The following is a 12,601-nucleotide window of genomic DNA, read 5'->3' on the forward strand; positions in this document are numbered from 1 at the left end:
TGGGAGGTAGTCCTCGGCCTGTGCGGCCTAAGGGAGGCTGTGCGGCCTGCGGGAGGTGACTGGCTTATGGAAGGATGGCGACCTGCGGATGCTGTATCCAGGCATAGGCATCGGCCTGTATAGTGTCAGGTAGGATACTATCACCTCTATACCTCAACAGTAATGCCTTTTAGCAGTCTGCCACTGACTACAGTCATCTCCCTTACAGTGTCATATAGGGACTTATAGATAGTCAGCTCCCAAACCAAGCTTTTAAGAGGGGGATTAATGACACCTGTTAGGATCACGTCCATCCATCCCAGAGAGGGGCCCGCGTCCACCAACAAACCCGACAAGGGGAGAGGGGGAACATTTTACTCACCATACCGGAACCAGGCGGGCGCCAACTCCTGACAGAACCCCTCTCCACCGGAGTGGGGGGGGCTGTCGACCAATCTGGACGCCGTGACTCCGCTGGTCATTGGCGTCCAGGCGAGACGTTTAACTCGCAGGGTCAGTCCCCGTCCAGTGGGACTATGTCGCGGCCGACCCAGCGCGGAGCTAGGGCCTGCACGCGCTCGCAGGCTGAACTGGGGTGACCACTGGATCTCAACATCCAGCCCGTCGCCCAGTTTCAGCATACTTGCTTGAAGATCTCACAGGAACACTGGAGAAGAAAAGCTGCCTTAAAAAGTATTTCTAAAAAATCTTGCCAGGACCAAAGATCCCAGCAAGGAACTTAGGTCCTTACTCCTAACTAGACAGAAAAAAAAAACTGACTTCCTGTAGCAGAGAGAGAGGATATACCCTCTGGGACTGCCCCTAAGGTGTGGCCAGAACGTTTTTCTTTTCTGCCTAGTCCTACTCCTGTAGAGGGCGGTATAACCCGAGTTGATATGAATCAAGGAGGACTGAGTCTGTCAATGAGCGACAGAGAAATACAGTTTTAAATACCACTACTGCCTCGTTTGCAGCTAATTTTTCTCTTGCAGAGCTGTAGCTGCTCCTAGGATCTTTAGCATCTGATACTTTCAGGCGTGTCTGGTGCCTGTGATTCCCCACTGTGTGCCTCTCATACCAGCTGGCTACTACTAGTATGTCCCTTCAGGGACACACCAATTTCATCATAGCTGAAATGGGAACTATTAATGCGATTGGTCAAGTTACATAGCGAGGTTGAAAAAAACACATCAGTCCATCCAGTTCAACCTATGATGTGTGTGTGTGTGTGTCCGCTTTTAACCGTACATTGTATACCCCTGTATGTTGTGGTCTTTAAGGTGTCCATCGAATAGTTTTTTGAAACTATCAATGCTCCCTGCTGATACGACTGCTTGTGGAAGAGAATTCCACATCCTTACCGCTCTTACAGCGAAGAACCCCTTACGCACTTTAAGGTTAAACCGCCTTTCCTCTAGTTTTAGTGAGTGGCCACGTGTCTTATTGTATCTCCTCTCTCTGAATAGTTTGTTCCTTATGCTAGGGTCACCAGTACAGTATTTGTACATTGATATCATATCCCCCCTCAATCGTCTCTTCTCCAGAGAGAATAAGTTCAGTGCTTGTAGTCTTTCCTCATAGCTGATGTCCTCCATTCCCCTAATTATTTTTGTTGCCCTTCTCAGGATTTTCTTCAGTTCCAGCACATCTTTCCTGAGGATCGGTGCCCAGAACTGGACAGCATACTCCAGATGTGGCCGGACCAGAGTCTTGTAGAGTGGGAGAATAATCTCTTTATTTCTGGAGTGAATCCCCTTTTTTATACATCCCAGTATTCTGTTGGCTTTGCTTGCGGCGGCTTGGCATTGCATGCCACTGCCAAGCCTGTTGTCTACCAGTACCCCCAAGTCCTTTTCCATCCTAGACTCACCCAGAGGTTCCCCCCTAGTGAGTAGCTTGCCTTCTGGTTTCTGGCCCCCAAGTGCATTACTTTACATTTTTCAACATTAAATCTCATCTGCCATGTAGTTGCCCACCCCGTTATTTTGTTCAGGTCCGCTTGTAAGGTTTCCACATCCTGCATAGAAGATATTGGCATGCTTAGTTTAGTATCGTCCGCAAATACTGAGATTGTACTAGATATCCCCTCCTCTAGATCATTTATGAATAAATTAAACAGGATTGGTCCCAGGACAGAACCCTGGGGGACCCCACTTTCCACCCCTGCCCAATCCGAGTACTCCGCATTAATCACCACCCTCTGTACTCTCCCCTGGAGCCAGTTCTCTATCCAGGTACTCACCTTATGGTCCATACCTACCTTCCTTAGTTTGTACAGTAAGCGTTTGTGGGGAACGGTGTCAAAGGCCTTTGCAAAGTCCAGATACACCACATCCACAGGCTTTCCTTTATCTAGGTGGCAGCTCTCTTCATCGTAGAAGGTTAATAGATTGGTTTGGCACGAACGATTTTTCATGAATCCATGCTGATTACTACTAATATCATTTTCATTACTAAAGTCTTGTATGTGGTCCCTTAACATCCCCTCCAAAATTTTGCATACTACTGAAGTTAGGCTGACCGGCCTATAGTTACCCGGGATATATCTCGGCCCCTTTTTAAATATTGGTACCACGTTGGCTTTTTTCCAATCAGCTGGCACCATACCGTCTGTAAACTATCCTTATAGATCAAGAATAATGGTCTGGCAATCACCTGGCTGAGCTCATTAAGAACCCTCGGGTGCAAGCCATCCGGTCCCGGGGATTTATTTATGTTAAGTTTCTCTAGTTTAGCTCTAAGTCTATCTTCTGTTAGCCATGGCGGCACTTCCTGGGGTGTATTATTTAGTTCGGCCTTACAATCTGGGTTAGTGTAGCCCCCCGATTCTTTTGTGAAGACTGAAGAGAAGAAATTATTTAACACTTCCGCCTTTTCTCTGTCCTCAGTGGCCATATTTCCTTTATCATCTTTTATGGGGCCAATGTGTTCTGGTCTCGCTTTCCTACTGTTTATATACTTAAAGAACTTCTTGGGGTTCTTTTTACTCTCCTCCGCTATATGTCTCGTGTTCTATTTTAGCCGCCCTGATTTCGTTTTTACATTTCTTATTACACTCTTTGTAATGCTTAAATGCTGCCAATGACCCCTCAAAACACAATACGAAGAGCAGGATAAGTTTGTGACTTATTTTGAACCTGTTGGTCAGGTAAGGAAAGTAAAATCAACATACACACCCTCAACCCAGAGAAGTGAACATTACGATATGTAAACATTATTTGAATTAACCTTTCCTTCTAAAGAGGCAAGCCAATAATGGCTCTAGGGGAAAAAAAATTTAAAAGATGACAAATGAAAGCATCCCTTGGCTGCTGTAATTTAGCATTACTAAAAGTTATCTACTTTCAAATTGACGTTTATACGTTTTTAAGTCTGCCAAATGTAAAATGAATCCTTACAATGACATAACGGTAAGGTTTTTAGGATGTTCTCTACATTGTGTATACTGTAACTGCAAGAACACAATGATGTAATGCAATAATAATTTAACTGCAAGGACACAAGGGCATGACCCTCAACTACCAGGAGTTAAGTTTAAAACTAACCTTAGAAAGTATTTTACCAAGAGTAGCTTATGTTTTGAAAATACTTTCAGAGGTAGTGAGTCAGCCAACCTTAAGTGAATATAAACATGCTTGCGGCAAACATAGATCCACAAACGGTAAAATAATTAAATAAAAACAAGAAAAATAATTCAAAAGGGTCAGACTATGAACCACTTGGTCTTTTTTTGCAGTCGCTCTATATTTCTAATTTCCTGCTCATGCGATTGGCTCACTGCTTTTCCTGCCTAGTTGTGCGATTACAACACCAGGACTGATCACGTGATTATAGGGGCCACATCTTTCCACTTGCAAGGAGAAAATTAGAATAACTTATCTACAGAACAGAATCCACAAACAATCTGCAATAATGTTTTCAAAGGACAAAATGTAAAAAAGTGAAATCTCCCACTACATTAGGTTTAATTTGGAGCAGAACAAAACAAAAACAGTACCTGTTGGTAAAACATGTATAGTAGCCTGAGAAGATAGTCCTATAGGTGTAGATGACTGAAGATTGTTCATCTGGGAAGGCTGTGACTGGCGACCAACTGATTGGGATGGCTGAACATTTGCAGACACCGCTGCAGAACTAGTCCTTCTCGAATCTAAAAACAACATCAAAATAACTGTAAGGGCAAAGTATAGCCACTTGAAAACTTCATACTTCTTCCCATAATTCTCTTCAAAAGTGATACATCATTGGAAACCTTTGCAGTGCAAGCCAAATAGATTATATTGCATTGCACAGTGCTGGCAATCGGATATGCTTTGAGATACTCCGCTACTGAGCACTGAGGTAAAATATGAAAAAAAAAAAAAAAAAAAAAAAAAAAAAGCATAGAAGACATTCGGGGGGGGGATTAATGCTCATCCATACATGATCCCATCAGAAAGAAGCAGAAATATTTTAACTGTATTCAGCCATTTAGCTGGTGTCATGCTTCAACACCTACATGGCTAGACCAAATACAGCAGCATCAGGTTAAAGATGAACTGAACTCTGGGATAGGTGTCCAAAAGACTGGCGAAGGACAGGTCTCCATTTGTGCATGTGGTCTTCCCGATGCAGCTGATCATTTAATATTTGCCATGCTCTGTTATGCACTGTCTTGCTTCCTCAGATCAGCCTCAAGCTAGGAAAAACCTTGATAAGCACAGAGCCTATTGATAGCAGTAAAAGCACACTGCAGATATACAGCTATGAGGTTGTACGCACAGGAGTGCCTAGTGCACTAGAGCTATGCTGGATGGATCGAGCACTTGAAGCTGCTGTCTTTCCTCACTGGCTCAGACTGCAATGGGAGCCATCGGCTTCCGCTGTGAGGAGAGTAGGACATTGGTCTGAGCTTCGCTGTCAGCATCTAGACACAGGCAGCACAGCTTGAGATCGAGTCAGTGGGTGTGCCACCATAGGAAGCAGTTTCCTTGGGTGGCACATTGCGAAAAGGGGTAGCCAGGGAAAAAAAACGCTTTAGCGTGAGAAAACACTATCGCCATAGCCGTGTGCAGGGGGTGTGCCTAGGCACACCCTGAACCAGGGGCAGCACCAGGGAGGTGCTTGGGTTCACCCCCCATCTCCGCGTCCATCTCAGTCATGGAGTTGGCATGGTCTGCTTTCGACTTTCTCCCCAAGCTGCAGTGTTCCTCTAGTGCCCCGCACACAGCATCCTTAGGCTTGCAGCTGGTGGGAACTCTCAGCTGTGCAAATTCTCCCCGGGTTAAGAAACTCTCCCTCCTATACATTCACAGATGGCTGCTGATCGAGCAGCTGAAACTAGAAAGGAAGTGGAGCAGAGATGGCAGCCCGGGAGTATCCTACCTCCAGCCTTGTGGTAAATGGCTGATGGGGAGAAATTTACATTCATCACTACAGGAGTTCCATCTGCTGTGCTGCTTCAACCCTTACACTGCACACACACTTGGAGAACTGCTCCCAGCCCACCCACCACACACTGGATGGCTGGCCAGCCCCACTGCAAACTGCCCACTGAATGGCTGGCCTCACCGCACACTGCACAGTTAAGCCGCCAGGGCACTCCTTGTGTCCCCCTTAGTGATTGACACAGGCCACAGCCGTGGCTTTTTCTGACTGAATGAGTACCGGATACCCCCGAAGGCAAACTTCCAATGATCCAGACAAAGGCAGATTGCTCCGAGTTCCAGTACATTGATGGAAGAGTGCAGACCCCCTGAGCACAATCTGTGCCGAGGACACCTCCCTACCCCGACAAGCTGGCATCCGTGGCGACAACCGTCCAGTACAAAGGGAGAAAGGATTTCCCCTGTCAAAAGTGCCAGAGAGCGAAGCCATCAGATCAGGGACCTTCTCGTACCCCGGCTCAAAACGACGAATTGTCTAGAGACGGAGGATCTTTGTCCCATTCCACCAGGATCTCTCTCTTTGCAGAGATCTCATGTGGAACTGTGCAAATGGAACCGCCTCGAAGATGGACACCATCAGGCCCAGAACCCGCATGCAAACCCGGAGGGATGACCGTCCTGCTGGACAACAGATGCTGGATTGCCTCCTGCAATTCCTGGAGTTTTTCCAGAGGATGAAACACTCTGGCTAGGGTCAGACCCAGATAGTCCAGTCTCATGGACAGAAACAGAGAAGACTTCTGAAGGTTTAGAATCCAACCGAACTCCCTTTTGAGTTCACAGAGTAATCTCCAAGTTGTCCATCAGAGCAGTCAGACTCCGCTCGCAGACGATCGCCCAGGTAGCCCAGTACCGTGATCCCCCAATCACGCAACAATGCTAGTAGAGGAGCCAACACTTTTGTGAAGACCCGAGGAGCAGAGGCGAGACCAAAGAATAACACAAACTGATAATGCTCCTCGCCCACAGGCAAAGCAGAGGAGTGTGAAGTGTGAAGGTAGGGGTCCTTGATATCAAAAGAAGCGAGAAAATCCCCGATGTAGGGACGCCACTACTGTGCGTATGGAATCCATTCGGAACTTCTGTACATGCACCAGCAGTTTAGCGCCTTGAGGTCCAGAATTGGACGTACCTTGCCTTCATTCCTGGGAACTGTAAACAGGTTTGAGTAAAACCCCTGAAAATTTTCCCAAGTTGGAACCATTACAACCACCCCTTGAATGAACAATTCTTGCACTGCCCCAAAGAGACCCCGTAGGCCATCTGGGAACAAGAAAGGAAAGCACCTTTCCGGAGGATAAAACCAAAACTCAATCTTTTAGCCGGACCGAATGACTGTGGACCCACTTGTCTTACCAGGGAGGGCCACGGATCCAGAAACCAGTGAAGACTTCTCCCCACCCCAGATACGCGTGAGGGTGCCCCTTCAAGCAGAGGAAGCCTTGTCCGCAGAGGGCCCGCTCGGGACATGCCAGACCAAGTCCTCCTGGAACCTCTGGTGGAGGCTTTGAATGACTTCAATCCCTTGCCTTAAGACCCTGAGGGGTTAAAGGGCCTCATATGAGCCGAGTAGAATGGCTCCCCCGTCTACGACAGGCCTCTTTGCCCTTCAAAGCCTGTCTACGACAGGCCTCTTTGCCCTTCCACCCTGTGAGGCCCCTAAGGATGGCATCCAAGGAGGCTCCAAACAGGCAATCCCCACAAATGGGAGATCAGATCAGGCCTGCTTGGAAGTCTGATCCGCAGACTGGCATTTCAGCCAGATAATACGCCGAAGGACCACTGCTGAGACTGGTCTGGAAATCAAGGGAGCTGCATCCAAAAAGGCATCACAGACAAACTGTAGCCCCTGGACAACCAGCCCTGCAAAGGCAGGGCAAAGCAGTTCCCACCTCCAGGTCCCGGTGTAAACGTTTAGCACACTCAGTTTGCTACACCAGGGCAATAGTAAATACCGGCTTAAGTGCTGAACCAGCCACAGGGAACATATGGCGGGTCAGTGGTATCGTCCACTTTAAAGAAGGGAATCTTCATAAGGATACCGGATCGCAAAATTCTTTAGGGACTGTGCGTTTTGGATAACCCAACTGTTTAATGACAATATTATAAAAGTAAGCGGGAAAGGGGAACACCCTCGCTGCCTTGGTGGGCCTGTGGGTGCAGAAAGGGATCGTTGCCTCTGACAGCATCAGCTGCATCCTCCATTTTTAAAATTTCACGCACTGACACAATCCGCGCACCCACCAGCACCTTATGCGCAGCTAGAGGAGCGGTCAGCAAGGAGGAGGGCTGCAACTCAGGCCGGGACCCGGTCATATGCGTCCTCACAAGGTTTTTAACTCGCAGGCCAGTCCAGTAGGGCTATATCGTTGCCGACCTAGCACCGGCCCAAGGCCTGCACACTATCCAGACGGGGGACCCTCTACACTATCCAGTCCATCGCCCAGTCCGGCAGTTGATAGTAAATTCTCACAGCAACAAAATAATAAAAAAAAGGTAGGAAAAAAAATTTCATTTAAGAGAAAACAATTGCCAGAGATCCCAGCAAGGAACTAGGTCCTTACTCCTGACTAGAAAGAAAAAAAAAACTGAATGCCTATAGCTGAAAGTGGAAGTATACCCCCTGGGACTGCCCCATAGGCGTAATAAAGCTTTTTCCTGTCTAGTGTCCTACTCCTGTAGGGGGGCAGCATAACCCAACTGTCAAGAAGATAAGGAGCTGTGTCCGTTAATGAAGGACAGAGAAAATCATTTTAGGTTTTTAGTTGTAACATTACAAAATGTGGAAAATTTTAAAGGGGTATCAATACTTTTTCAAGACAGACATACACATATATACATATACACACACTACCAAAATTGAGACGCCTACCTTGAACTTTAATAGCATCCCAGTCTTAGTCCGTAATATTGAGTTGGCCTACCTTTGCTGCTATAACCGCTTTCAACTCTTCTGGGAAGGCTGTCCACAAGGTTTAGGAGAGTCTCTTTGGGAATGTTTGATCATTCTTCCAGAAGAGCATTTGTGAGGTCAGGCACTGATGTTGGAGAGAAGGCCTGGATCGCTCCAATTCATCCCCAAAGGTGTTCTTTCAGGTCGAGGTCAGGACTCTGCGCAGGCCAGTCAACTTCCTCCACCCCAAACTCGCTCATTTATGTCTTTATGGACCTTTGGGATGAATTAGAGCGGAGACTGCGTGCCAGGCCTTCTAGCCCAACATCAGTGCCTAACCTCCCAAATGCGCTTCTGGAAGAATGGTCAAACATTCCTATAGACACACTCCTAACTAAACCTTGTGGACAGCCTTCCCAGAAGAGTTGAAGTGGTTGTAGCTGCAAAGGGTGGGCCAACTCAACACTTAACCCTATGAACTAAGACTGGAATGGCATTAAAGTTCATGTGCGTGCACACACATCTATATATATATATATATATATATATATATCTATATATATATATATATATATATATCTATATCTATATCTATATATATATATCTATATCTATATATATCTATATCTATATCTATATATATATATCTATATCTATATATATCTATATCTATATCTATATCTATATATATATATATCTATATATATCTATATATATATATCTATATATATATATATATATATATATATATATATATATATATATATATATATATATATATATATATATATATATATATATATATATATATATATATATATACATACACACACACACACACACACACACACACACATATATATATATATATATACACACACACACACACACACACACAGGTCCATTTACAATTTGAACACAGGCACAATTCATACTTTTGGCTCTGTATGCCACCAGAATAAAATTGAAACTAAACCATTCAAATGAAGTTGAAGTGCAGAGACTTTCAGTTTTAATTCAGAGGGTTAAACCTAAATCTCAAGTATAAATTTTAGGAGCTGCAACCATTTTTATACACACAGTCCCCTCATTTTAGGGGCTCAAATGCAATTGGACAAATTAATATAATCCTATATAAAAAAGTTCAATTTTAATATTTTAAGAATCCTTTACTGGCAATGACTGCCTGAAGTTTGGAACCCATGGACATTACCAAAGACTGCGTTTCCTCATTTCTGATGCTTTGCCAGGCTCTAACTGCAGCGGTCTTCAGTTCTTTGTGGGTCTTTCTGCTTTTAGTTTTGCCTTCAGCAAGTGAAAAATAGATGTTGCCCTTTAACTGTTCCAGCAGTGCCATTACTCCAGTCAATGTCTGGGTAGTTAAAATCCCCCATAATCACTATCCCAGCCCTTGCAGCACTTTCTATCTGTGCCAGGAGCGGAGTCTGCAACTTCTCAATAATACTGGGAGGTCTATAACAAACTCCAATGATAATCTTTGTATTACGCACACCCATGTACATTTCCACCCATACTGCTTCAGACTCATCACTCTCCATCAACTAGGTCCTCTTTCACACTCACTGAAATGCATGCACAATTGGATTGAGATCAGGTGATTGAGTCGGTCATTGCAGAATATTCCACTTTTCCTTCAAAAGCCCCAGGGTTGCTTTTGCAGTGCGTTTTGGATCATTGTCCATCTGTACTGTGAAGCGCCGTCCAATCAACTTTGCCACATTAGGCTGATTCTGGGCTGACTGTAGATCTCTAAACACTGCAGAATTCATCCAGCTGCTTCTGTCGCACCATCAATAAAGGCCCACGACCCAGTGCCACTGGAAGCCATGCATGCCCATGCCATCACACTGCCTCCACCATGTTTTAGATGGAGTTGTGTGCTTTGGATCATGAGCTGTTCCAAGCCTTCTCCACACTTTTTTCTCCATCATTCTGTGCATTCGTACAGATTAATCTTAGTTTCATTAGTCCGTTGAGGTTTTTTGGCCAAGTTTAAGCTGGCTTTTTTATTCTTTAGGCTTATGAATGGTTTGCACCTTGTGGTGAACCCTCCATTTTCTCTCGTGAAGTCTCCTCTTGATTGTAGACTTTGACAATGACACGCTCACCTCCAGGAGAGTGTCCTTCACTTGTCTGGATGCTGTGAATGGGTTTTTCTTAAACAGAGAATGCTGCGATCATCCACCACTGTTGTCTTCTGTGGACATCCAGGCCCTTATGTTGCTGAGCTTACCAGTGCATTCTTTTCTCAGAATGTACCAAACTGTTGATTTGGCCAATTCTAATGTTGCGGATAGCTCTCGATGGATTGGTTTCATTTTTGAAGCCTTACAATGGCCCGTTTCACTTGCATGGACAGCTCCCTTGAACGCATGATGTAGCTTCCCAGCAATAGATTCCAAATGCAAATACCACACTTAGAATCAACTCCAGACCTTTTACTTGCTTGATGAAGAAATAACGAAGGAGTAGCCAACACCTGGCCATAAAACCACTTGATTCAAAAAGTCTACACATCCCTGTTAAAATGTCAGCCAGCTTTCTGTGATGTAAAAAAAAGGAGACCAAGATATAGAATTTCAGAACTTTTTCCACCTTTAACCACTTAAGGACCAAGCCTACTGACACTTGTTGCTTACAAATTAAAATCAGTATTTTTTGCTAGAAAACTACTTCAAACCTCAAATAATATATATTTTTTTTAGCAAAGACTCTGGAGAATAAAATGGTAGTTGTTGCAATACTTTGTCACACGATATTTACGCAGCAGTCTTTCAAACACAATTTTTTGGGAAAAAAATATAATTCACTGAAATTTAAAACTAAATAGTAAAGTTAGCACATTTTTTTGTATTATTGCGAAAGATGTTATGCTGAGTAAATAGATACCAAACATGTTACGGTCTAAAATTGCGCGGTGTGGAATGGCGACAAACTACAGTACTTAATCTCCATAGGTGACCCTTTTTTAATGGTTACCAGTTTAGAGTTACAGAGGAGGTTTTTTGCTAGAATTATTGCTCTCCCTGACAATCGCAGCAATGCCTCACGTGTGATTTGAGCACAGTTTACGTTCTTTGGTGCACAGGCAACGCTTTAAAAAAAAAAACGAATATAAGATAAAAAAATTTTTAAACAATGTCCCTTTTTAAAAAAAATCTGATTACATTCCTCCTGAAAGCAATAAAAGTTAACATCCCTTGTGACAGTAATAGGCATTGACAGGTACTCTTTATGGAGAGATTTGGGGTCTAAAAGACCCCAAACCCCTCCATCCACTACACTTCAAATTATTCAAAAAACGCCAAAAATTTTCTCATTTATTTTTTTTAATGCTTTGGATTTTTTAAAACCAGCGCCGTTGGCAGCCGAGTAAACTGGATGGGACGTGGCGACGTCGCTTTTGGGTTAATACATTGGAGACCGGATGGAAGCAGATTCCGGCTTTGTTCGGGACAGCGACCAGCTGGCTGGTCGCAATGGTCTCCCAGTGGGACAGGAGACTCCGCCACAGTGGCGGAAGAGGGACGTCCCCTCCAGCTCCTTGTGATATCGGCTGAGTACGTTGTTTTGCAGGAAGCGGTTAATGTGACCTATAAACTGTAAAACTCAGATGAACAAACTGAAATCTTTTAGGTGGAGAAAGAGTAAAAATAAAATAAATATGGTTGCACAAGTGTGTACACCCTTAAACGAATACCTTGTTGAGGAACCTTAACCTTTTGATTTTATTAAAGCATTTAGTCTTTTTGGGTGAGTCTTATCAGCATGGCACACCTCCAAATCTGTCAGATTGTGAGGGCATCTCCTGTGCACAGTCCTCTTCAGACCATCCTACAGATTTTCAATCAGATTCAGGTCTGGGCCATTTCAAAACTTGAATGTTCTGGTGAAGCCTTTACTATGCCGATTTGGATATGTATGCTTTGAGTCATTGTCATGCTGAAAGATGAAGTTCCTCTTCATGTTCATCTTTCTAGCAGAAGCCTGAAGGTTTTATGACAATAGTGACTGGTATTTGGAACTGTTTAGAATTCCTTTACCATTACTAAGGCCCCTGTTCCAGCTGAAGAAAAGCAGTCTCAAAGCATGATGCTACCACCACCATGCTTCACTGTGCGTATGGTGTTCTTTTGGTGACGTGCAGTGTTTTTGCGCCAAACATATCTTATGGAATTATGGCCAAAAAATTTCAATCTTGCTTTTATTAGACCAGAACACATTTTCCCACATGCTTTTAGGCAACTTCAGATGTGTTTTTGCAATATGTAGCCGGGCTTGG

General features: G+C 44.3%; 1 protein-coding gene across 2 annotated transcripts in view; it reads right to left on the bottom strand.

The window, feature by feature from the left end:
- The window catches only part of ATF7IP (activating transcription factor 7 interacting protein), a 233,313-nt gene that overhangs the window by 38,581 nt on the left and 182,131 nt on the right, over nt 1-12,601 (bottom strand). For both annotated transcript variants that reach the window (XM_082266006.1, XM_082266007.1), the window contains exon 13: nt 3,977-4,129. In XM_082266006.1, the coding sequence (XP_082122132.1) occupies nt 3,977-4,129 (153 nt within the window). The remainder of the gene's footprint in view (nt 1-3,976; nt 4,130-12,601) is intronic.

The sequence above is a fragment of the Pelophylax lessonae genome (genome assembly GCF_965119305.1).
Source record: "Pelophylax lessonae genome assembly, chromosome: 8".
NCBI classification, from domain to species: Eukaryota; Metazoa; Chordata; class Amphibia; order Anura; family Ranidae; genus Pelophylax; species Pelophylax lessonae.